This window comes from Salminus brasiliensis, chromosome 6, assembly GCF_030463535.1.
Source record: "Salminus brasiliensis chromosome 6, fSalBra1.hap2, whole genome shotgun sequence".
Lineage (NCBI taxonomy): Eukaryota > Metazoa > Chordata > Actinopteri > Characiformes > Bryconidae > Salminus > Salminus brasiliensis.
In genome coordinates, this window is record NC_132883.1 from 1,881,775 (window position 1) to 1,909,687 (window position 27,913).

Consider the following 27,913-nt stretch of genomic DNA (forward strand, 5'->3'; position numbering starts at 1 on the left):
CTACCAGTCCGACCATCAGGCCCCCCACCCACCACCACCCATACCAGACCAGCGGCTCACCCTCCTACCACTGCTACCTGTTTAATGATCATGTTCAAACCTAAATGGACTCTTAACTATCTGCACTATTAATATCACCACTATTAACTATCTGCTGTATCTGGTTCGGTCACTTTTATCAATAATTAATAAATAGTTCTGATCAGAGGAGGACGGGTCGGGTCCCCCTTGTGAGTCTTGGTTCCTCCCAAGGTTTCTTCCTCCAGATCTGAGGGAGGTTCTCCTTGCCACTGTCGCTATTGGCTGCTCACTGGGGGTCTTTGATCTTTCATGTCTTCTTTTATTATGTATTATGTATTTATTAGGTACCCAAACTGCTTTTGGTATTTGTCAGTTCTTAAAGCAACAGTTTAACGAAAAAGGACATGTTTAGTGTCTGACACACTGGAGCTACGAGGCTAACGCTGCTAATGGGTACTGCTAATAGCACTGAATGACACATTATTATCTATAAACATAAAGTTTCTTTATCTAGAACCGTGGTGCTGGATACACTGACACACATTCATCTTAGTTTGGAGTTTTTTTTCGCGTTCCCATACCTAGCATGGCCCTGGTTTCCCATTGAGAGAGTGTGTGTGTGTGTGGTTTAAATGGGCCCCCAGAGTAGTGGGTGGGCTGCATGTCCACATCGGTCAGTAAAATGGATCAGTGTTTGGACCTAGAGCTGTGACAGTTTTTGGACATTGCGGTGGAAATGCTTATTGCTGATTTGTGGATTTTGTGATGTCACAAAATCAACAAATTTACCGTGCACATAAAAGCCCATTCAGCCTAGCGCACTTTAGCCCAGTCCATTCGTCTGGAGGTGATGAATCGACACATTTACCGTTTCATGAGCTTTGACTCAGGCTTTTTCCAGTGGGCGGGGGTTATGTAAATGTTGGGTACTTATATGATAGATATATATATATATATATGTATATGTGTGTATATATGTATATGTATGTATGTACATGTATAAATATGTGTATAAATATATGTAAATGGGGTACTTACTTATGTACCCTAATATATACCCCAATATATAAGTTGAGACTGTGATGTAACAGTTTCAGGGTTTTGGAATTGGCCCGTTTGCTGCTCTGTTCTGGTTCTGCTGGATGTTCTTCTGAAGGAGGAACAGCAGGATTTGAGCTTCACGGTTCGTCCCTTCCATCTACCGAACTCTTGTTTTTCAACTTAGGGAATATGACATATTTTCAAGGAACATGACAATATACACTATGTGTCCAAATGTTTGTGGACACCCCTTCTAATGAATGCATTCAGCTACTTTAGGTGGCACTTATTGCTGACACAGATGTGCAAATGAATGCATTTACACACACACACAGCTTGTCTAGTCTCTGTAGAGAAGTACTGCCAATAGAATAGGACTCTCTGGGGCAGATTAACATTGATGAACCTACTGGAACCGTGCTGCCTAATGCCATCCAAATGCTTTGAGCATGCATTGAGGAGCTGTGGAGCAGTGGAGAACTGTGTTCTCTGGAGTGATGGTGGTGGTGGAGCTCCATCCAGTACTTTTGGGATGAGTTGGGGAGTAAGGGACGGTGAGGTGGGGTGGTGATCATCATTATCCAACATCTTGACCTCACATATGCTTTTGTGGCTGAATGCTGTCAAATCTTCACAGCAATGCTCTAGTAGCAATCTGGCAATACCTGGACAAAAGCAGGATGTACTTTTTTTAAATACCCTTAATTTTAGAAGAAACAATGAATGAACAAGTGTCCCAATACTTTTGTCAATTTAGTGATTAAAAGCGTTTTGCTCTCTTCTCTCTTCAGGCTTCACCGGAAGGATCCAGAAACAGGCCCCGTCCAACAAGCGACGCGATGACCGACGTGATGAGCATGCGGGGTGCGACGACCCATGACGAGACAGAGACCATCAGTGACACAGAACAAAACGACACCACAGACCTCAACGACACAGACAAGCTGGATGACACAGCAGAGATGGACGACACGGGCTGCGAGGAGGCCGAAATGAACGGCGTCGCAAATTTACCTGAGGAGACCAAATCAACAGCGTCCAAGGAGCAGACGAGCGCGACGGCCAAAACCAGAAAGCGCGAGAGGCCTCAGAAGAGCACAGACGCTAGCATCACCACGGTGGAGAACATGTTCGACGTGGGCAACCTGGCTGATGACTTAGAAGAAAAGGATGTGGCCAATATGACAGATGTTGCACTGAAGCAAGAGGTATCAGCACCATCCCTCTGTATACAGTCAGTCATAGACGTCCCAGAAACTGACCCTGGATTTGATTGCATTCAGCAACAAAAGTGTTAGTGAAGTCCAGATAGCAGATACCAGGTTGGATGATGATCACTACCCCACCCTCATCCATAACTCCCCAACTCCAGCTCCACTGCTCCATACATGCTTTATACCCCTCTAGCCCACGCCTGGCATTAGGCAGCATGGTGCTGATAGCCTATTCTATTGGCAGCACTTCTCTACAGGGGGTAGACAAGCTGAATGTGTGCATTTGCACATCTGTGTCAGTAAAGGGTGCAACTTAACCCACTGAACCCCAGCTTTAATATTCAGTTATGAATCCTCATGCAGAAATGGTATTAATTTTTTGGTGACTGTTTAGCATATGTTGCCACATGGTGTGCCACAGGGTTCAATTTTGGGGCCTTTGAAATTGATGTCAATTATGATAAGTATTATAATAATGAGTGTAATAATGTTGTTATGAGAGTGACAGAAGTGTGAGGTAATATCCAGGGTCGTGGGGGTTAAAGTAGCTGAATGCATTCATTAGGATCATTAGGATCCAATCAGCCATAACATTAAAATCATTCATGTGAAGTAAGTAGCACTGATCGTCTGGTGCTAATGGCACCTGTCAAGGGGTTAATATATATATTAGACAGGGCCAACTTATGATGTTTAGACGACTAGACGTCAGAGCATCTCCAAACATCTCGCAGGTCTTGGTCCTTGGTCCTTAGTCCTCAACCAGTGAGCTATTGTTGGAAGCCCAAGGCTGACCGATAACGCGAAGGCCTGACGCGAAGGCAGGAGTTACTGAAGCACAAACTGCTGAAAACGTTCATTCTGGATGTACCTTGTGGAGTCCATGCCTCGATGGGTCCAACCTGTTTAGGTGGCTTGGGACGGACGGACCAGCACAATATTGGGAGGTGTTTTTAATACAGGTGGTATATATATATATATATAAATAGTCAGAAAGTTACCATCAAAAGGTCATGTTTAGGTCAGGTCATGAGTCCCAAAGGGTCAGAAAGGTCAAAAATAGTCATTTACATAATGTCATGGTGTCATTTCTAGTAAAAGAGGTGTTTATGAGTGTGTGTAAAGGTTCTAGGAGGAACCCTTACAATTCTATCGGGCCTTTACATTACACAAACCTTTAAAAGCTCACGAGCCTGGGCTCTGATTGGTCCAGTGGACTTAGGCGTTGCCACTGTGATTTGAGAATCGCTGAATGCTGTTTGCCATCAGCAGCCAGAGCCTGGGAGAGCACAACTGGCCTTGCTCTCTTGTAGGGGTGGTCACTTGATGGCCCTTCCTCCACACTGGTCTGATGCTGGTCAGCACAGGCGTCTGTTAGCTGTTGTATCACCTCCCCCCTTGGCTTCACACGTGTGGGAGGAGACATATGCCTCATAGTCTTCACCCTTCTAGTGTGGGGGGGGGGGATTCTTAGTGATAGGGGAAGTTCACAGTATTCACAAGCCTCTTTTTAGGAGATGGCTCTTCTCTCATTCGGTGGTCATTCATTCTCTCAGTCTGATGGACTCTCTCTGTGTCTTCTTGGTTGTTTTATTCCTATAGAAACTTCTCAAGTCCAGTAAACCTGTGCAGAGGAGCTATGTTCCTAAGACGGACAAAGGGGACGTCAAGAGCAAGTTCGAGGCCATGCAGAAGGTCAGAGAGGAGAGGAACCGGATGAGAAGCAATGAAGAGCAGAAGAAACGCAAGGAGCAGTACGTCAAAGAGAGAGAGCGGCTGCGCAAAAAAGAAATTGTCAGTACCTACACTCTTGACCTGACCACACATAGTAATGTCCAGCAACTCTGTCTGCTAAAAGATGGTCATGTGTTTAGACCAGGCGTATACTAACATGTGGCCAGCCAAGGGCCCACGTCCCTCATTTGTCTGGCATGCATGATACTGTTTCTACACTCTAACACTTCTGCCTTTTAAGGCCGACACATACACCGATCAGCCATAACATTAAAACCACTCGCAGCTGAAGTGAAGAGCATTGACAATGTGGTTCCAGTGGCTCCTAGTGGTCGAGGGGTGGATCTACATATTAGGCAGCGAGTGAACGGTCAGTTCTTGAAGGTGATGAAGGTGCAGAAGTAGGAGAAATGGACAAGTGTAGGAATCTGAGACACTCTAGATGTTCTAGATAATGACTGGACTGTCAGAACATCTCCAGAACATCATGTTCAGTCTTGTGGGCTTTTCCTAGCAAGCAGTGGTCAGTATCTACTGTACCACATGCCTTGGGGAAAGGGGCATAGCCACGGTGACCTAGCACTCAGCCCAATGCACCAACACCAACGAGACACACGTCTTAGCCCTATAAGGTTCTAAAGACAGCACTGAGAAGTGCACAATAAGTCCAGTGAGGTTCTCAATCGTGGCGCTCGTGTGAACCACGCCGAAGCCTGGGAGGGGTTGAACCCCTGTCCCTGCTTACTCACCACAACAGAACCCAACAGTGCTCCAAGGAACCAGTGAACCTCATGGGAACCCAAGGTCCCACCTCACAACTTACAGTAGTTAAAGGATCTGCTGCTAACGTTAACATCAGATACCACAGCAGGACACTTTTAGAGGTCTTGTGGAGCTCATGCCTCAACAGAGGCAGCAGGAGGGGGACCTACCTAATGCTAGACAGGTGGTTTTAATGTTTTGGCAGATCAGTGTACATGTAGATGAGCTCTGTTCTGTATTATGCTCCTTCTGTATTATGCAATCCAGCCTGAAACATGAATGGTCTGGGCTGAAGTGCGCTAGGCTGAAAGGGCTTATATATGCACGGTAAATTTGTTGATTTTATGACATCACAAAAAGTGGACGTTTCCACAAATCAGAAATAAGCATTTCCACAGCAATGTCCGAAAACTATCACAGCGCGTACAACAATAAGGGCAGCAGGAGCTAGGGCACACTCTAGGTTCAAACACTGATCCATTTTACTGACCAATGTGGACATGCAGCCCACCCACTACTCTGGGGGCCCATTTGAACCAATGACAGGTGACAAACACACACACACACACTCACACACACTCACACACTCTTTCAATGGGTCAGCAGGGCCATGCTAGTTAAGACAGTGTTAAAAAAAAAAAAAGTGAAACGCCCTGCAGACAAAGGCCCTGTCTTTTATGCCGGTCAGCCACGCCAGAGCCCTAATGATCCCTGGCCATGTCACAGAGGGATGGTCCAATCAGTATCCCCGCCGTGGGTCATATGTGCTGCTCTTACTGGGATTAAAAGCTGAAGGGCTGGCTGGGAGCAGCGTGCTTTCAGTGGTGGTGTCCGTGCAAAGCAGATGATCCCAGATAAAACCCTTCTAACCTCACAACGACTTGGTGTCTGATCCTCCGCAGATAAAAGAACTCCTCGCCTCCAGCGATGAGGAGGACGTGAAGCCGGCCAAGCCCGAGAAATCGTACGTCCCCAAGATTACAGGTGGGTCAGAGAGAGAGAGAGAGAGAGAGAGAGAGAGAGAGAGAGAGAGAGAGAGAGAGAATAAGGCCAGACTTTGGCACTTTGGACCAGGCGACCAGCTCAGCTGCAAAGCAACATCACCACTGCCCCCTTAATCCTGTTACCGGCACCAACTGTCCTGTTTTCTGTGGCGCATGCAGGAAGCGTGAAGGGGAAGTTTGCTGAGATGGAGAAGCAGAGGCAGGAGGAGCAGAGGAAAAGGACAGAAGAAGAGAGGAAGAAGCGTGTTGCACAGGAGGCCCTGGAGAAGGCCAAGATTCAGAAGGAGCTGGCCAAGAAGGCTGAGGAGGTGAGTGGGTATATATACTGTATATATATATAGTAGGAAAGCTCTGAACGGCTGAGCAATCTGGAGTAATGTAAGTGTAGTCATTCAGCTAATCCTCGGATACTACAGAGGGGAGTTATTTAAAGTTCTGCTCCAGAGCTTCGCCATATGTGCTGGGCGGCTTTAAAAACCTGGGACGGAGTGGAATGGAAGGGCAGTTCCAGTGCCCAACAGGGTCAAGCCAATGGCTGATTTGCAAAGCTCATTTGTGTTGTGATCCTTTTTTGACCAATGAGAAACAGGTTCCTTTCTAGTTTGCAGGCCTAGTTTTACTGGTTGATATACAGGTCCAAGAACCTGAAAGGTTCATTCCCAGCTGGAACCAAATAATAGTGTTATAATTCATAGTGGATACTGAATAATTCATAGTGGATACTGAATAATTCATAGTGGATACTGAATAATTCATAGTGGATACTAAATAATTCATAGTAGATACTGAATATTTCATAGCGGATACAGAATAATTCATAGGGAATACTGAATAATTCATAGTGGATACTGAATAATTCATAGTGGATACTAAATAATTCATAGTAGATACTGAATAATTCATAGTGGATACTGAATAATTCATAGGGAATACTGAATAATTCATAGTAGATACTAAATAATTCATAGTGGATACTGAATAATTCATAGTAGATACTGAATAATTCATAGTAAATACTGAATAATTCATAGTAGATACTGAATAATTCATAGTGGATACTGAATAATTCATAGTAGATACTGAATAATTCATAGTGAATACTGAATAATTCATAGTAGATACTGAATACTTCATAGTAGATACTGAATAATTCATAGTGGATACTGAATAATTCATAGTAGATACTGAATAATTCATAGTGGATACTGAATAATTCATAGTGGATACTGAATAATTCATAGTAGATACTGAATAATTCACAGTGGATACTGAATAACTCAGTGAATACTGAATAATTCACAGTGGATACTGAATAATTCATAGTGGATACTGAATAACTCATAGTAGATACTGAATAACTCATAGTGGATACTGAATAATTCATAAGGTTCATCCTGTCAACTGTGACAACATCTGTGGGCGTGTCTGGAGAAACTCACAATTGCGCAATGTCCTCTGTCGATGGCCCATGTTCAAACATGGGCTGGTTGGCTGGATAGACTCCTGAGCAGAACCACGTCAAGATCCAGAGCTGATTTGGTCAAAAAGAGCTATGTGAGAACTTCCTATATAAGCCTATAAGGCTTGTAATGCTTTTAAATGAATGGCAGGCTACTACTGAGCATCAGCCATCTGTGCTATCCTGTTAACACTGAATCATCCCCTGCAGAGGAGAAAGATTAACCCCTTCAGCGAAGGCCTGACATTGTTCCGTAATTGAGAGTTCAGGGGTATTTGGCACACAACAGCATTCTGTCAGCTGAGTGTTTACACATGTTTATAGCTGTGGTCAGCTACTCAACCATCACTACACCTCTTGTCAGGGTACGAAAGCTCAGGTCACTTTACTTAGGGAATGTTACTCTACAATATGCTGATGCAGGCGTTGTACTGAGTCCATCCAGCTCGTCTTAAAGCAGCATTATGTCGTTTTTTATCTTAAAATAACAGCATTAAAATCATTGCGATGCTCCACTGACCTGCTCAGCACGTCAGAAACCACACTATGCAACTTTGTGTTAGTGACCAGGACAACGCTGTCAGTACTGAAAATCACTCTACCGCCTCAGACCACATGCTTCTTCACCTTTCAGTGACGGTTCTGTATCTCTCAGTGTATCCAGAAATGCAAAAAAGCATGTTCTTCAGTGGCGGCTCAAAATGCAAATTACAGTGCATTTACATAGTGTCTATATTGGGAGACCAAATAATTCATAGCAAATACTGCATAATTCATTAGGGATACTGACATATTTAGAATAGATATGAAATACTAATAATTCATAATGGATACTGACTCATTTAGAATAGATATGGAATCACTTATAGTAGTTGCTGAATAATTCATGGTGGATACTGAATCATTTATAGTATTTACTAAATAACTCATTGTAGATACTGAATAATTCATAGTGGATACTGAATAATTCATAGTAGATACTAAATAATCCATGGTGGATACTGAATAACTCAAAGTGAATACTGAATAATTCATAGTGGATACTGAATAATTCATAGTAGATACTAAATAATCCATGGTGGATACTGAATAACTCAAAGTGAATACTGAATAATTCATAGAGGATACTGAATAATAGATAGTAGTTACTGAATAATTCATAGTGGATACTGAATAACTCATAGTGGATACTAAATAATTCATAGTAGATACTGAATAATTCATAGTGGATACTGAATAATATATAATAGTAGTTACTGAATAACTCATAGTGGATACTGAATAATTCATAGTGGATACTGAATAATAGATAGTTACTGAATAATTCATAGTGGATACTGAATAACTCATAGTGGATACTAAATAATTCATAGTAGATACTGAATAATTCATAGTGGATACTGAATAATATATAATAGTAGTTACTGAATAACTCATAGTGGATACTGAATAATTCATAGTGGATACTGAATAATAGATAGTAGTTCCTGAATAACTCATAGTGGATACTGAATAATTCATAGTGGATACTGAATAATTCATAGTGGATACTGAATAATAGATAGTTACTGAATCACTCATAGTGGATACTGAATCACTCATAGTGGATACTGACTCATTTAGAATAGATACTGAATCTATTCAAATCCAGTGCTATTTGCTAGCTAAGCTAACATTACATTTAGCTAACAGAAATCTGAGGTGATAGAGCTTGCTAGCATTCTTGATAGCCCTTAGCTATTTTCAAAAAGGCCAATGGTGTTGCATTGCAGGGTTACTAGATCATCTTTTCACATGTAATGCTGCCTTCAAATGTGGCCAAAAACCAAGTAACGAAGTGGTCAGTGTATAAGAAACAGTGCTGGAGCTGGGATGTGTGTTTGATATAGGCTATATACAGCAGCTCACAAGTCAGCTCGCATTCTTGTCTTAATAACTCCGCTATGCTGACATTTGTCTCCAAGAATCCTTAAACGTCTGCAAATACACCAGCTGGGGTTCTGGCACGACTCTGGAATCGTATTCCTGTGCAATGCTTGAAATAACTGTGATGCCACTCAAAGGCTGCTCATCCTGTGCTCTCCAGTGGGGGTCTAGGCTCACTGCATTGTTGGCCAAAGCCATGTTTGGTTGACAGCCAACATTAACACATTAGATTAGAATGTGGAAACGTCACTAAACCGTAAGAATGAGCCGTGATCAATTAAAAGATACTGAATCACTTGCAGTAGTTACTAAATAATTCATAGTGGATACTGAATCACTTAGAATAGACACTGAATCATTTATAGTAGTTACTGAATAATTCAAAGTGAATACTAAATCATTTAGAATAGATACTGAATCATTTATAGTAGTTACTGAATAATTCAAAGTGAATACTGAATCATTTAGAAAAGACACTGAATCATTTATAGTAGTTACTGAATAATTCATAGTGGATACTGAATCACTTAGAATAGATACTGAATCATTTATAGTAGTTACTGAATAATTCAAAGTGAATACTGAATCATTTAGAAACGACACTGAATCATTTATAGTAGTTACTGAATAATTCATAGTGGAAACAGAATCACTTAGAATAGACACTGAATCACTTATAGTAGTTACTGAATAATTCATAGTCAATACTGAATCACTTAGAATAGACACTGAATCATTTATAGTAGTTACTGAATAATTCAAAGTGAACACTAAATCATTTAGAATAGATACTGAATCATTTATAGTAGTTACTGAATAATTCAAAGTGAATACTGAATCATTTAGAAAAGACACTGAATCATTTATAGTAGTTACTGAATAATTCATAGTGGAAACAGAATCACTTAGAATAGACACTGAATCATTTATAGTAGTTACTGAATAATTCATAGTGGATACCAAATCATTTATAATAGCCACTGAATCATTTATTGTACTTACTGAATAATTCATAGTGGAAACTGAATCATTTAGAATTAATTCTGAATCATTTGTAGTAGTTACTAAATAATTGAAAGTGCATACTGAATCATTTGGAATAGACACTGAATCATTTATAGTACTTACTGAATAATTCATAGTAGAAACAGAATCATTTAGAATTGATACTGAATCATTTGTAGTAGTTATTGAATAATTCATAGTGGAAACTGAATAATTTAGAATTGAAACTGAATCATTTGTAGTAGTTCGTAAATAATTAATAGTGCATACTGAATCATTTAGAATAGACACTGAATCATTTATAGTACTTACTGAATAATTCATAGTGGAAACTGAATCATTTAGAATTGATACTGAATCATTTATAGTAGTTACTGAATAATTCATAGTGGAAACAGGATCATTCAGAATAGACACTGAATCATTTATAGTAGTTACTAAAATGAATCACTTAGAACACACATTTAAAATAGACACTGAATCTGGTTCAGTTATAATGTTCTAAACGCTCCCTCTTATAAAGCAGCTCTCTGCAGTGTCTGCCTCTGACAGAGCAGTAAAGCAGCAGCGGGTTGTAGAGCCCTGAATCGACAGGCAATAAAACTGCAAAGTGTCGAAAACATGTGACTGGCAACTGTTTCCCCACACTGTCTAAAATGGGCTGTGGCCCCTGAGCCACTTTTCCGACTGAATTAGTCGCTGCTATCTCGGACCAGCCCAGTGTGAAATGAGGCAGCTGAGCCAACGGAATGAGCCTTTCCTGTCAGACCTTATCTGCAGCCTGTCTGGGCCTGTCTTTGTCTATCAGAGTGAGAGAGTGTCCCAGTCACACAGTTAAACGACATCCAACATGGGTCAGTCCTGTGTATTTAAACAAGGTGTGTAAAAGTGTGGGTTTGGTATTTTTGAAATATGGAATAAATAATATTAGTAATATTTGATAGTAATTAATATTACTAATAACTGATATGAATTACTGAACAATCAGTGTAATCAATGTCAATGTGGTCATTTGTGCTTTTTGACCCTTTAAACAATACACTCTCAGAACGCACTGAACAGATTCACAGGTGGATACTAAATACCCCCAATACCCCCCAATTCATAGTTGTTATTTAATAATTCATTTTGAAAGTTCCATTGTTATTATTGAGTAGTAGATACTGAAGAATGCATAGTACATACTGAATAATTAGAATAGAATAGAATACTGAATAATTAGAATAGACACTGAATCATTTATAATAGACACTGAATCATTTATAATAGTTACTATAAAAAAATCATAGTGGATACTAAGTCATTTGGAATAGATACTGAATCATTTATAGTAGTTACTGAATAATTCATAGTGGATATTGGAGGGTTAATAGTACATATTCTGTATAATTCATGGTGGAATAGACATTTAATTATTTGTACTGGTTACTGGATAATTCATAATAAATCTGGTATAATTCATAAAGGGTACTGAAACATTTTTGATAAATTCTGAATCATTTAAAATAGTTACTGAATTTTAGTTTACTTTTTTTTTTACTAATTTTAGTAATAGTTACTAATTCAGAGTGGAGACTGAATAATTCATAGCAGATACTGTATAAAGGTAAATAATTTAAGATAATTCATAATAAATACTGAATCATTTACAATAGATACTGAATCACATATAGTAGTTACTGAAAAAAAGCATAGTAGATAATGAATAATTTTTTAGAAGTTACCAAATAATTCATAGTAGATACTGAATTAGTTAGAATAGATACTGAATCATTTACAGTAGTTACTAAATAATTCATAGTGAATAACTGATGGTTAATAGTAGATATTCTGTATCCAAATTATGATTTGTACTAGTTACTGGATTCAATAGAATTCATAGTCGATACTGCAGAATTCATATTGGATACTGAATCATTTATAATTGATTCTGAATAATTTAAGATGAATTCAGAGTGGATATTAAATAATCCATAGTAAACACTGAATAAATATAGTAGATACAGTATACGTCATGATACTGAATCATTTCTAATAGTTACTAAATCAATTATAATAGGTACTGAATCATTTAGAAGAGATACTGAATCAGTCATGATTACGTAGTTACTGAAACTTTCATAGTGGATACTGAATCATTTCTAGAAGTTACCAAATATTCATAGTGGATACTGAATCATTTGGAATAGATACTGATCCATTTATTGCAGCTACTAAATAATCCATTGTGAATCCTGAATAATAGATAATAGAGACTGGATAATTCATAGTGGCTACTGATTCATTTGGAATAGACAATTAATTATTTATAGTAGTTACCGAATAATTCATAGTGGCTACTTATTCATTTATAGTAGTTACAGAATATGACTAGTGTACTGTAATAACACATCACTGGTGCTTTGTTACTGAAATGACCTCAGGAAGGGGACGACAGCCTTCTGGTCAGAGTAGTGCCAGCCAAAGCACAGAAGCAACCCGGCAAGATCAAGATGAACTTTGAGGATTTGGAGAAGAGTCGAGAGGAGGAGCTCAAGAAAAGGACTGAGGAGGAGAAAAAGAAGAGATATGATGAGAACCGTCGCTCCTTCAGAGAGGCCAAGCGTCGCTCTGTCACCGTGAACCAGGTCAGCTTTAAACTCAGAGAAGGTCATGATAGCAGCACAGATATGGATTCAGACGCTGGTTATTAATATCATACTGGACATCTACTGGATCTAAACGCTACGGCTGTTCTGTATGATACAGCTCTGGACAAAAATAAAGAGACACTTCATTTGTTTTTCTTAAATTTGCATAGCCACGTGTCTGACAGCCGTTTTATTCCAGGGTTAGGGTTGGGGTTAGCTGAATTAGCTGAATCTACAGACTATGAATGCCATAAAGTCCCAACAGCAATGTGAAAGACTAGTGGAGAGCCGGCTGAGACATGAGAGCTGTGATTGGCCGTCGAGGTTATTTCACCATAGTGATTTCTGAATGCTCTCAGAGTTCAGATATTAGTACTGTGATTAAATCTGAATAATAACTTCTTTACATTATAATTATTATAATCATTTCTTTGCATTATTTGAGCCGCTGTTTTTGAGAAGTTGTCATTTCTACAAATAAATAAATAAATAAACAAATAAATAAATTGTAAATGTTTTTAGTTGGAATTGAGGGGAAATCTTGTCCATGGTTTATGAAATATAACGCTAATGTTAATTTCCCTTAAACACAATGACTATAAACAGTAAAACCAGAGAAACTGATCATGTAGGTGGTCTCTTAATTTTTTCCGGAGATGTACATCTTAACTTCTGAAACCCTGGATATCTGCCCACACTTCAGTTCTTCAAATGAACAAGTTTCATAGACCCTATGATAGAACCCTGTGGGACTCAATATAACAAAATATGCTAAACTGTTACCTGACATGATGTGCAAAGGACAAATAAATTAATTTGATTAATTTGAAATCTGAATAATCCCATTTAACCTTCGGTTGAAAAGACTGAAATGAGGTTGGCACACTCCAAAATACTCACCTGAAGTTATGGCCTGAACCGAGCGTTTAAGGAGTGCCCAGAAATGTCCAGAAACAGTGTGGTTGCTTCTGGTCATTCCATTATTTCAAATCCCTTAATACACAAACAGACTGCCTAGATGTTTTATCTGCATTGTTTTTATTTATATAACTAAAATTATATTTATATAATTTGGGTTGTGTAGGATGAGGATAGCCCGCAAAGAGAGAAGGAGCAGGTGACCCCGGGAAAGCTGCGGCTGACGTTTGAGGAGCAGGAGAAGGAGAGGCAGGAGCAGCAGAGGAAGCAGGCCGAGGAGGAGGCCAAGAGGAGGCTCCAGGAGGAGAAGAAAGCTTTTGAGGAGGCCAAGCTGGGGATGGTATTAATACCTAACATAAATGAATACATAATTAATACATAACTACAAAGACGTGCTTTAGTAATGTTAGTAACGCGCCTGTCACCTACCAGAGTGTTCTTCTCCAAAAGAGCGGATGAGGGTTGGAACCCAGCCTCCAGGAAGTGTAGGGAATAATGACTGCAGTGCAAGTTACAACATCTTAATTAGTGAGTAATTATCTCACTAATTATGGATTCTGCAACTTCTCCAGCTGCAGTGGAGCTTCCTAGTACTCCAGAACTGAAGTGTATTACTGTGCAGGGCGGAATATGCAAATTGGCTAATTGCACAGCAGTGAACTGTGTTTTGGTTGTACTGGGAGGGAGTTCAGTTGTAGTGGGAGGGGTTTCAGTGGCACTGGGAGGAGTTTTGGTTGTGGAGACCACCTGCTGAAGTGGTTCGAGTGATCGGATTGGTCTCTAAGATAAGATAAGATAAGATCCTTTATTAGTCCCAAAAGGGGAAACTCACAGTGTCACAGCAGCGAAGGGATAGCAAGACATTCAGATGCTAAAAGTAGATCAATTAGCAATATACACACAATATAAATAATAAACCTCTGAGAAAAACTAGATTATTGACAGATTATTGACAGATAATTACACATTGACCCTTAATTTCACATGAGGGAGGAGGCCGGAAATGGAAGAATAGTGCACATTGTATTTTTACATTGAGGGATCTCTATTCCCTGAATGTGTGTGTAGTTTAAGTGTGTGTGTATGTGGTCCCCTGGGAGCAGTGCTGGTCGTAGAGTCTCATGCATGGGGTGGGAGATGTTCTCCAGTATGGATGCCAGCTTGGCTGTCATCCTCCTGTCTCCCACCACCTGCACTGGGTCTAAGAGGCGTCCCAGGACAGAGCCGACCGGGGGGGGGGTTGGGTCATCACTTGCATTTATAAGTGGCTTGGCCTGATCCAGATACTTTTACCAGACGCTCGTCTCCAAGTACTTTACTGTTTACTCAGAAAATACCCTTAGGTAGCTTCCAAAAGATCCCTCTTAGATACCAGCTGAGTCTTGATGGGAAGTCTGGACCTCTTAACACTGAGGTGTATTACTCAGTAGCTACAGGGCCTTCTGTACAAACTGGAGGTTGGGCTATTCTCTGGTAATAGAAGTGTGTAATAACACTTTTGGCCCGCCGGCGGGACATTAAGGGCTTTTTAAGGGGTTAAAGGATGGCGGGTCACGCCGAGTCGTACTTGAAGCTCAATGGGCTTTTGGTACAGAACAGGTTTTAATCCTGATACACTGGAGAAGTAATTACAAGGTCTTAGACTCTATACTTCTCTGCTTGGATCTTCTCCTCTGGTGTGAAAGAAGAGTGAGAGGAGTGGTGTACAGTAAAGCAGCCCAGGAGCTGAACCAACACAACACCATCAGCCTAAACCCACCCAAGAGAGAAGAGAATCAGAAGATTAGTGTTGGGAAAGTAGATTCAGGGTCGGCCCAAGCCTTTATGGGGCCCTTTTTTTAGTCTTTTTTTTATTTGGGGGCCCTCCCCATACCACCACCTCAGCACCAGATGCTTCATCATTCCATGGGCTGTGTAAAACCATTTAATTTTGGCATTATTTAAAATATATATTTTTTATCATGATCTCTTGGAGCTCTTGGAGCCCCCCTGGTGGCACTGGGGCCCTAAGCGGCCACGTAATTCGAAGATGCCTTGGGCCGGCTCTGAGTAGATTTATACTCACTGATAAACTGTAGTAGAAGTGAAGTATTGTCAATAGCAAATACTCTTAACACACAAATCCATCAGGTCGCATCACGAGAAAGCTTTAAATCCAGGTCATCTTCATTCATCTCATCCATTAAAGTCCTACATGTGACAAATTAGCAGAGCAGTATGTTAAGGTGTAGCGGTCTGACTGTCTGTGGTTCAGTCATGGTCCATGGAATGTGATGGTGTCGTGGTTCTCCAGGCTCAGGACGATGAGGACGGGGACGGGGCGGCAGAAGACGAGAAGGAGGAGATCCGGCCTGGGAAACTGAAGCTCAGCTTTGAGGAACTTGAGCGACAGAGACTGGAGGAGGAGCACAAACGAGTGGAAGAAGAGAGGAAGAGACGCATCCTGGAGGAGAGGAAGGCCTTCGCAGAGGCTAGAAAGAGCATGGTCAGTTTAGACGCTGTGACTTCAAAATGTGCCATAACATTAAAACCACTGATGGGGCAGTGGCGGCTCAGCGGTTAGAGCTCTGGGATATTGATCACAGGGTTGTGGGTTTGAAACCCGGGCTCGGCAAGCTGCCCCTGTTGGGCCTTGAGCAAGGCCCTACACCCTTTCTGCTCCCAGGGCGCTGGAGTTGGCTGCCCACCGCTCCAGGTGTGTGTGTGTGTGTGCTCACTGCCCCTAGTTCACTAGTGTGTGTGTGTGTGTGTTCACCACCACGGATGGGTCAAATGTGGAGGACACATTTTGCTGTGGTGTACACCTTACCTTACCTTGGTGAAGTGAATCCCACTGATGATCTGGTTCTTGTGGATCTACATATTAGGCAGCAGGTAAACAGTGAGCTCTTAAAGGTGATGGAGGTGCTGAGGCAGGAAAACTGGACAAGCAGGTGCTCTTAATGTTATGGCTGGTTTGTGTACATGATCAATGGCTAAAGTGCATTAATAAGAACTGTACAGAACTGTAAAACCTCATGAACCCCTGTATTTGGATCTCATTTGGAAAGGCGGGCCTGGTCGCCTATCTGAGAGGCCATGGCCCTCGACGTGCCTGGGAGGGGTGCAGCTAATGCGTGGCTGGGCTGATAAATTTTGTTAAAGGTTTAGAATCGCAAAATCAGCCAGTAAACCAAATAAAAGTGTGTGTGTGTTGGAAATGACTAGAGCACTTTAGACCTTCTAGGCCTCCCAATCAAAAATCACACTGAATCGTTGCACCCCTATTAATATAAGCCGCTCTGGATGAGAGCATCTGATTATTGCCATGACTGTAAATGTAATCTCATCTGCCCCACACTGGAAATGTGTTAATTACTTAAATATAGACCATGCTGAGCCGACACGGCTTAACACCCAAATTAGCTTTAGCCACGCCAGCACTGAGAGCTGTGTTCATACTCTAATGTCTCTCACTTACTTTACATCTCTGAAATCCATTTAGTGGCTTTAAAGCATCAATCGGACCAACTGACCAGTCCACCAGCAACCAGTACAAATACTTAATTACTTTACTACAGTAGAAATGTTGGTTATCTAAACTTTACTGGAGTAATTATTTATTATTTATTTATACATTTTCACCCAATTATCTGAACTTTCTCCTCCTTACATTTTAAAAACAGCCTCGTTCCTCCTATTTCATTCCCCTTTGTTTTCATTCCGGCTCGTCATCAATAAAAACCCTCTCCAGATAAATCTCTCCATCCGGAAAGTGAGAGTCTGATCCTGATTGGATGAGAAGTATAAACACACACCATTCTGACTCCCTATTGGTTTATAAGAGATCCATCACACCTGCACACGTCCCGTCACTCTCCAGCAGATCACAGCAGACGTCTGTAGTCTAGTATGAAGACTGTGTCCGTGGCAGAGACTCAAGAGAGCTGCAGTGAAACGTCCCGACTGAGCCCCACATTTACATTCCAATAAAGCTTATTGATCACACGCCTCTGAAGTCTGACTTTCTGCAGCTTTACTAAACTTCTAGACAACGACTCCTCATATTCTCCTCCATGAAGCTCATGTTGATGCTCAGTAGAGCACAGAGACGCTCCTTTAATAGAGCTGATATTACTGAAATGCTTCATTTTCAATGGGCAGATCTGCAGCTGAAACAGGAGCCTAGTGCAGCCCAACATTTTTAACATCAACATTTTAATAGATCATTCTCCTCATTATGACTTTTAGAGAAATGGGGTTTTGGGGAAGGGGGGGGTAGTGCACTATAGACCCCTGTGGCGCGGCCTAAGCTTTCGGCCTTTATTTTCCTTCCATTACTTTTACTTTTCTACTTGAAGTCGTTCTGAAACCAGTACTTTTACACTTTTACTGGAGTAAAAAGCTTCAGTTGATACTTCAGCTTCTATAGAAGTCTTTTAAAACCCCGTATCTCCACTCACTTCTACCTGAGGAATGAATGTCAATACGTTCCAAAACTTTTGCCACCAGCTTTACCAAAATGTCAACCAGTGTGACCATCTTAAAGACCAGTTTGGTACATACAGTACCTTATGCTGGTCAAGAGCTAGTTTTCTTCTGGATGATCAGCTTTCCAACCACTTTGACCATCAAATACCAGCATAGACCATCTGAAACCAGTTTGAAAAAGCTGGTCTTGAACCCTCTCATTACCTTTTAACTAAAGTACTGTATTGTGTATCCCGTCTTGTCCCCGCTCTCAGGTTCTAGACGAAGATGATGATGGCCTGCTGGCTACGATGAGCGCAGATGCCGGTGCTACACCAGGAAAGCTGACCATCAGCTTTGAGGAGCTGGAGAGGCTGAGGCGCGAGGAAGAGCAGAAGAAGAAGGAGGAAGAGGCCAAGCGGCGTCTGGAGGAGGAGAAGAGGCTGTTCGCAGAGGCTCGGAAGAACATGGTACAGCGAGATGGTGCATGTGGACCCTATATGTGGTGTTTGCATGGATCAGGCCGGCTAGTGCTGCTCTAAACCGGTCTGTTACTCAGATATAAACTTAGGCTGAATCTACAACGGCTCCAAACGATGCTGCAACGTGACATATTGGATTTTACGAGTTGTTCATTTATTAGACACACCACTGTAGCCCTGGGTGCAATTTTACTTCCTCCACAAGGTGGCGATACTAGTAAGATCTGTGTATATATATATATATATATATATATATATATATATATATATATGGAAATGGCCTAGGTGGGTTCCAGGTGGGCATTGGCTTTGTGTGGGCTTCCCAAATGGGCCCCATTCTAATACCACGTGGGTCACCTCTAGGTCCAATGTGCAGTGTACATCCCAGATGGGCTCATGTTTAACCCCTCCTGGTATCACCACTAACCCTGGTGGGCATCCCAGTCCCCAGGTCCCAGAAGGGCTATACATTTAGGCCCCCACATGGGCATGTTATCTTGAATACACTGGACAATTTCACTTGCCCCTGGCAAGTTACTGCCTTACGCAATTGCCCGTGCCGACTATGTCCAGGAAACTCTACTGCGGTCGCCCATCTGTGGTGGTTCTTTTTCATTGATTGCTCGGGTCACTCACCCTCTATGGTAGGGGTAGGCAAAGGGGGGCATAGTTTTTGCTGATTTCCCTGCTCTTACACACCTACTAAACCTGTATAACTGTCTACACCATGCACCTATAGGCTAGTTGTTTCTGACAAATGGCCAGTGAGTGTATGTACAACCTGCAACTCATTATATTTCAAATGTGGAGCCGTTCTGGATTCAGGATAATTTGTAATGTGTCTTACGTCAGGGTTGCCCATCCCTCCTCCCAGAGATCCACTTGCACGATTTAGCTTGCTTTCAGATAATTTGAGGACACTAGGGGAAAAAATGAATGCTTGAATGGTTTATAGCACTGTTACAACTCACAGTAGCAGCAAAGTATAGCATAGCATAGCATAGCTTTGTTTTTAGTACTTTTAAAACATTTAAAATATTTTTTGTAATAATAGTAAATAGTAGTAAATAGAGTCTGGTTACTGGTTAGTGTCGCTGTCCCCTCGGTGTCCTCTCATTGAGGTGTGTGGTTAGCTAGCTGAAGAGATTGTAGCCAGTCTGCTCGGTTAGCTTTCAGCCTAGCACCTGCCTAGCACTCACTGCTCATGCGGTTCTAGTCAGCTCTAGTCTGAGGTAATCAGCCCAAAATGGTAAAAGCCTGAGACAGCTAGGGATATAGCCTAGCGCGGATACACGCTCGCTTCCCCAGCTTTAGCTTCCTCGCCCACTTTGACGGCCCCATCACAGGAAAAGCCGCAGTCGCGAGGCCTAGTTCCCGTCGCAACCAGTATTCCCATAGCTAGCAGAGTCTGGAGGTGATGAGCTGCTCTCCAGTATCAACACCACCATATGCTCTTGATAAAGTCCCTGTAGCACTTTTTCTAGTGGGAGGAGGTTTATGTAAATTTCGAGGGTGTAAACGTAATGAGTTAAGACTGTGATGTAACAGTTTTGAGGTTTTGGAATCGGGGCGATTGCTCTGCTCAAACAAAAATTTTTTTTACTGAAAGTGGAAATATTCTGGGGCATTATGGGAAATGTAGTGCCTGTAATGAATTTGCGTGGCATGCCCTGTAGTTCTGCTCAGCAATCCAGGATAGAATTGACTTTACCGCTGTGATTTGAGTGGGGCACAGCTACATTTTACTGGGCATGTAAATAGACCCTGTAAATTGGGCCTAATGACGCCCCCTGTGCAACAGTAAAGACTACAGTCACAAAAAAAAACATCATCCTTAACAAGCTGCTCATATTTATCAAACTCCTTCTATATCATGCAGCCCTATTTGTAGCTAATATCTACAGAATGGAGAGGGTAGACCTCCAGGAGAATGGGTGGGCATAGTTCTCTTCTTGCTGCTACTAACGGAGACCCTGGACACAATCATAACTTCTCATCAGAGTGTTGCTGCATGGTGAATGGATGCTCTGCTTGATAACTCACCATCTGAGCACACATGTTTAGAGCTAGCACCATCATTACTACTGTTTTAACACTGTAGGAAGATCCTTAATGCAGCAGATGACTAGACCATATCTACTCATGGTTGTGAACGTGTGCTCAAATGGCATTCCTGCAATGCTTCTGTTCTGCTTTCTCAAATTGTGTCTTCAAAGAGTCCGTCCCAGGATCAGGAAAATATGACCGCGTTGGGAGAAGGAGAAGTAAGGCACTTTTTCAAATGAGCATTGTTACACTGTGTAAATCAACATAATCAACATAACCTACAAATCAGGGCAATACAAAGACAGAAATTTAAAAAAAAGTGCTACTAAAATTTCAAAAGTTTGTGGACACCACCTCTAATCAATGCACTCAGCTACTTGAAGTTGCCCCTATTGCTGACACAGATGTACAAATGCACACACAAACACACACACAGCTCAGTCTGGTCATTGTCAAGCAGTACTGCCAATAGTACTCCAACAGGACTCTCTGGAGCAGATCAACACTGGTGAAGCTATTGGCTCCATGCTGCCTAATAATGCCAGGCGTGGGCTAGTAGAGGGGTATAAAGCCCCCCAGCATTGAGGAGCTGTGGAGCAGTGGAAGAGCTGTGTTCTCTAGAATGATGGAGCTGGAGCTTCATCCAGTACTTAAGTTGGGGATTTGGGGATGATGGAGGTGGCGTGGTGGTGATCATCATCCAACATCCTGACACCACTAACACTCTTGTAGCTGAATGCAATCAAATCCTCACAGCAATGCTCCTCCTCCAAAATGTATTAGAAAGTCTTCTTCTCTGGATAGTAGAGACAGTTACTCCAACAAAAGCAGGATCAGCTCTTTTTAATAGCCTTGATTTCAGAAGAAGCAGGTAAATGAGCAGGTGTCCCAATACTTTTGTCATATAGTGTATGGTTTGGTATATCAGTATAAAACAGGCACATGTGGTGCTCTAGTGTTTTAGATTATGCCTAATTCTGATGGATATGTTCTTTTCTGAGTATCTGGTTGTATTAAATGCTAATACTTTGCTTCTTCTCAGTTTCAAATCTGGTCATTAACACGTATCTCCTGATTCTCTTCTCTGGGTTTGAGTTGATTGGGGTGCTTTACAGTAGATGACCCCTTTCACTCAGCTGTGGAGCTGCAGAGTTGTATTTTACACCAGAAAAGCCTTAACATTAAAACCACTGACAGCTGAAGTCAATAGCTACCATTGATGATCTGGGTCCAGTAGATCTGGATCTACATGTTAGGCAGCAAATGAAGAAACAGTCAGTCCTTGAAAGTGATGAAGGTGTTGAAGCAGGAAAAATGGGCAGGAATAAGAATCTGACACTAACTGTGACCAAACTGTGATGTTCTAGACAACGACTGGGTCAGAACATCAGGCAGGTCTTGCAGTGGTCAGTACCCACCAAAAGCTGCTTATGCTTCTACCCTTCTAACCAAGAAAAATCCTAGAAGTTCTAGTTCAGGCTACTCTCTGGAGCTGCTAGCTGCATGTTTAGAAGTTCTGATAAGGCCTTCAGAACATGCTATTAGACAATTCAGGCAAACCAAGGTCAATCTGGGTCGTTTTAAAGGCATGACGATCTACAATAGCCGATAAATCTAATTTTAAACACAGTGTCTAATATATAATAATCAATAATAATAATGACGTGCTGGTGTGTCCTGTTGTGCCTGCAGGCCCTGGATGAGGACGAGGACGGCCTGGTGAGGACAGAGTCACAGGAAGCAATGCATCCTGGCAAGCTGGAGATCAACTTTGAGGAGATGATGAAGATGAAGGAGGAAGGCGAGAGGAGGAAGAAGGAGGAGGCACGGCGTGAAAAAATGGAGATGGAGAAGAAACAGTTTGAGCAGCTGCGTCAGGAGATGGGAGAGGTGAGAGCTCCAAAGATCTCAAAATGTCTGAATATGGTCCCAATTCACAGATGATGTTGCTATGCTTCCTAAAGCTCTTAACTCCTAAAACCCCTAAAGGTGCTGCAGAGGCTTCTTTTTAGGGATGTCTGATCCAGTGGATCCAGGCATATTTGAATGGATCGGGTCTTGGCTATTTTAATCCAAATCCGTGTTTGTTTTAACCACAATGTTCAGAGCGCCATCTGGTGTCCGCAAGGCGACATTAACGGCTATTATAGCTCCAGCCGGCTGCAGCAGCAGCAGCAGAGCGGACGTTCTCAGAAGGTAAATAAAGGAGTTGAGGTTCTGCAGTGTGGAGCTATTTTACAGTGGAACCTGAAAACAGACCATAATATCTGACCCTTTATAAAACTCTCTGAAATGCTCTCACTGTTTTACCAGCGGGAGAACCGGAGAACCGGCGCTCGCCTTTCTCTGTTCATAAACCAGAACCCATTCAGAACCTAAGAGGCTAACGCTAATGCTAACACACACAGCACATTCACCCACTATAAACCAGTTATTACACACCAGTAGACCAACAACAACCACAGATACCAGTCCAGAGTGTGTACCACTACACACACACTCACACACACAGGAAGTGATCAGACTGCAGTGTTGTAAAGGAGCTGGGAGCTGATTGGTCAGGGAGGAGATCAGACTGGATTATCAGATATTAAACACTATAAAACAGTGATTTTAAGAAAAGTCTGACTAAATTAAATCAGTCAGTCCAGAAAGTCTGATTATAGAATCTGATCCTGAAAATTAAGGATTTACTGATCAGATTAATCAGCAGGTCGTCTGATCTCAACTGTGGAGCTGGATTATTATTTATACACACAGAGATCAGATCAGATTAGATCGGTATCGGCTGATACTCAGCATTAAGAGACTCAGATTGGATCTGGGGGTAAATGACCTGATCGGGACGTCCCTAGTGATACCATAGAAGACCTGCTTTTGCAGGTTCTTCACGCTCACACATCTCTGTAGGTTCTCAGTGGAACCTAAAGTGGTTCTTCTATAGCATCGCACAAAGAACCCTTCGCAACACCCCAGCTGAGTCGAGCGTACTGCTGGGGTTGTCCAGCTGATGTTCTGCGTACTGTGTGCCTTTAGGAGGAGATCAACGAGACCACGGAGGTGGTGAGCACGGAGTACGAGGAGCTGACCAAGCTGAAGAGAACCGGCTCCATCCAGGCCAAGAACCTGAAGGTGAAGTTTGAGAAGATCAAGCAGCTCACCGAGGAGGAGATCCAGAAGAAGATCGAGGAGGAGCGGGCGAGAAGGAAAGCTATAGACGAGGAAATCAAGGAAAGAGAGGCCGAGCGCTGCTTGGAGGTAGGAGCCAGCGGGGTTTCTCGCTTACTGCTGAAATAAGAGAATAAGCGAAGTTCTGGCCTCTGAAACCGAGCCTAACGAACCTCGCAGCTCGCAGATCAAGGTCGTCTCATGTTAGGTGTTTGCGTGGATTGGCACCCAAAAGACGGGATGTGGTTTTATGCCCTGCAGGACGAGGACGAGGACAAAAAGAGCTCTGCTAAAGCGGAGGACGCTCCGTTTAGACAGAAAGTGGACATGCGTGCACGGTTCCAACAGATGGCCAAAGCTCGGGAGGAGGAGGAGAGGAGGAGGATCGAGGAGCAGAAGATGCAGAGGATGCAGTTCGAGCAGCAGGAGATCGACGCCGCTCTCCAAAAAGTAAACCTCTCGTGGGCCGCTTTGTTTAAGAGCTAATCGGCGGACTTCTTGGGACACCGCTGTTAATGCATGCCAGAGCTGCATGGGGTGTGCCTCTTTGCTTTGCCCGTTTTGTTGTCCCTCGGTCTGAAACCATAACCCCCCCAAAAAACGTGAACCGCTTTGTGGTGTGTGTTGTCAGAAAAGGGAGGACGACGAAGAGGAAGAGGGAAGCATCGTCAACGGCTCGGCGGCCTACGAGGATGAGGAAGACCAGGGCAGGTCGGGTGCCCCGTGGTTCAAGAAGCCCTTGAAGAACCAGTCGGTGGTGGACTCGGAGCCCGTCCGGTTCACGGTCAAGATCACGGGCGAGCCCAAGCCAGAGGTCACCTGGTGGTTCGAGGGCGAGATGCTGCTGGACTCTGAGGACTATCAGTACATAGAGAGGGGGGAGACGTACTGCCTCTACCTGCCCGAGACCTTCCCCGAGGACGAGGGGGAATACATGTGCAAGGCAGTGAACAGCCGGGGCACGGCCGCCAGCACCTGCATCCTCACCGTCGAAAGTAAGCAGCCGCAGCCGCAGTGCCCCGCTAACCTGCTGCATGCATGCAGGCCCGGTGTCGGGGGGGCAGTGAGTGGGGCATGGGCCTACCTATGGTGTTGCTACACCCTACTAACACTGAACACTGATATTCTGAAGGACAATTCCATTGAAGTTTTAGATTTTTGGCAGAATTCAATAGTTAGGATGTCAGCAGAGTCACTCAGGGTGGGTTTGGTGTGGAACTGGTGGGTTTGCCGGCGAATGGAAGCAGATGTCTGAAGCTGTAAAAGCTTCCACCTGAGAAACGTATATAACATATATATTTTAAAACCAATTATGGTGGAGGGATACATGTGGGGTGCTGTGAGGCAAATTTTTATTTATTTATTTTTTTACCACTATTTTATCATCATCAGTATTGTATAATTATATGTAGACCTCACAGACGGGTTTGGATAGTAAATAAAATAGCTTAATTATGTTAAATATATAAATATTAATATGGTTTTCTCTACAATGACCCACAATTTTACACCACACCCCCCTCTGAACGACTCCATTTACATCTCAACCACTGAATTATGAAGAATTTAAAAAATATTAATGGAATTTACCTTTACATATATATAAATATCATTATATATACTTATATATATAACCTTAATTAATGAGAGCACGTCTAAAAATTGAGCAAGGTTGGCCATAAATCCTCATTATATATCTAATATACAGTGCATATTTCCTTATGCCTATATATATATATATATATATATATATATATATATATATATATACATACAATTTCACACCACACCCACCTCTAAACAACTCTGTTTACAGAATTCAAAACCACTGAATTATGAAGAACACACACATACACACACACACATATATATATGTGTGTGTGTGTGTGTGTGTGTGTGTAAAGGTATATCCTATTAATTTTTTTTAATTCTTCATAATTCAGTGGTTGAGACACTGTATATATATATAGAGAACCTTAATAAATAAAGGTGCCTAGAAATTGAGCAAGATTGGCCATAAATCCCTTTGAGAAATAAACAGTGCATATATATATATATATACGATTTCTAGGCACCTGCTCTCATTTATTAAGGTTCTCTACATCAGGGGTTCTCAGTTCCAGTTGATGGAACCTGTTGTTCTGCATATTTTCACACCTAAATATAAAGGCCTTGCTGAGTTGGATCAGGTGTGGTGGAGCAGGCAGTAGCTGGAACCCTGCAGGGCAGTGGGTCCACAGGACTAGACCTGAGACCCCCTGTTCTCGGTGGCAGGTGGCCTTACGTGCACCAGCACACCAGACTGAGTGAGGTCATTCATATTCTAAGAAGAAATCAGACTACTGGACATTTCAGCCACACTTGCAAGAGCCCTTGCGCGGCTACTGCAGAGCTACACACTATGTGTCCAAAAGTATCCAGACACCTCTTCTTAATGGCTGAGTCCTCTGGAGCGGTGGGTGGAGCTCCAGCCAATACCTTCGGGATGAGTCGGAGTGGCAGAACCGAATCATCCAACATCTGACCCTGACCTCACTGATACTCTCACTCTCACAGTGTGCCTGAATGCAATCAAATCCTTCTCACAGCAATGTTCCAACACATCATGTAAAGCCTTTCCAGTGAGTAGAGGCTGTTACTGAACCCTTGATTTGGGAAGAAACTGCAGATAAGAAGGTGTCCACATACTTTTGGACATACGTTTTTGCATGGCTGTGCTGCCCACTTGCTTGCCCCCCTGACCTTTATGAGTGGCTTTGGCGGCCCAGCTCCTGCTTAGGTTAGTGGTGGCGCTGGTTCTGGTTCTGGTTCTGCTGCATGCCTGTTTCTCTTTACCTGCTACTAACACGGCGTTCGGACTGCATGACCTTCATCCTCTCCAGGCTGGTTCCTCTGCCTCAGGCTCATGATGCTCTACCTCTCTGTGTCTCTCTCTTTCTCTGTCTCTCTCTCTTTTCCAGCTGAGGACTACTGATGCGCTCCTTTTCCCCCTTCTGGAACTTTCCCTCGTCTTTTTCTGGTTTTCCTTTTGTAATAAGTTCATGTTTCACGGTAGGGCCAAACGAAAGAAACCTGTGGAGGAAGAGAGCTGCGTTTTTTCACCATTCCTCCCGAGGACGTAAACCCGGTGTTTACATACGAAACATGCACTCAGTGTCAGTAACTCTGCATTGGAAGTGTCTGGGATGAATCTGTGCCAAAGCAAACACACTGATCCCAACAGCTGATACACACACACACACACACACACACACACACACACTGCAAATGCATTTTCATTTAAATAAATAAATTAATAAATTAATTAGTTTTTTTTATGTTTTTGCATCACAGCAGCAGATTTTGAGCAAGAAGAGTTTTCTCAAAAATCAAACCATGAAGTCATTTATTAACCGTCAGCCTGAGCCTTAATATTTTATCTTAACATCTATTATTCAGAAAGTATTAATATATTAATATATATAAATATATAATAAAATACATCAACATATAAATATATTTATAAATTAATCATTTAAATCTGAAAATACTAAATGATTCAGTAATCAGAAAACAATATGGAGTATTCCGTAATTGATTAGTAAATATTATAATTGATTTAGTATTTGGTCTGGAACTACTAAATGATGTTCAGAAAATACTATAAAGTATTCAGTAATTGTTCTGAAATTACTATAAATTATTCAGTAATTGTTATAAAAGTATTTATAAGTGAATGAATACAAATAATTTCAGTAATTGTTCTGAAAATACTATAAAGTATTCAGTAATTGTTATGAAAGTATTAATAAATTAATAATATAAATAATTGTAGCAAATGTTCTGAAATTACTATAAATTATTCAGTAATTGTTATGAAAATATTTCTAAATGAATACTATAAATAATTTTAGTAATTGTTCTGAAAATACTTTAAATTGTTCAAAATTATTCTGTACTTATTCTGAAAATACTAAAGTGCTCAGTAATTGTTCTGAAAATACTACCAATTATTCGGTACTAGGTCTGGAAATACCTTAATCAGTGCTTGTTCAGAAAATATTATGAATTACTT

General features: G+C 41.8%; 1 protein-coding gene across 1 annotated transcript; it reads left to right on the top strand.

The window, feature by feature from the left end:
- Positions 1 to 1,901: 1,901 nt before the first annotated feature.
- nexn (nexilin (F actin binding protein)) lies at positions 1,902 to 27,047 on the top strand. Its single transcript, XM_072680762.1, has 14 exons — positions 1,902 to 2,270; positions 3,879 to 4,070; positions 5,675 to 5,756; positions 5,936 to 6,084; positions 12,590 to 12,793; positions 13,881 to 14,054; positions 16,008 to 16,199; positions 18,439 to 18,633; positions 20,862 to 20,909; positions 22,384 to 22,581; positions 23,728 to 23,949; positions 24,121 to 24,309; positions 24,491 to 24,854; positions 26,820 to 27,047. Exons 1-14 carry the CDS (start codon positions 1,902 to 1,904, stop codon positions 26,831 to 26,833), a joined length of 2,592 nt encoding a protein of 863 aa, XP_072536863.1. The 3' UTR covers positions 26,834 to 27,047.
- The last annotated feature ends 866 nt before the right edge of the window (positions 27,048 to 27,913 follow it).

Excerpts from the sequence above, each read along its gene's own strand:
- nexn (XM_072680762.1), top strand. The coding sequence starts at position 1,902 with ATGACCGACGTGATGAGCATGCGGGGTGCGACGACCCATGACGAGACA. Across the intron at positions 2,271-3,878 it reads ATGTTGCACTGAAGCAAGAG|AAACTTCTCAAGTCCAGTAA; the intron begins GTATCAGCACCA and ends TTATTCCTATAG. Across the intron at positions 14,055-16,007 it reads AGGAGGCCAAGCTGGGGATG|GCTCAGGACGATGAGGACGG; the intron begins GTATTAATACCT and ends GTGGTTCTCCAG.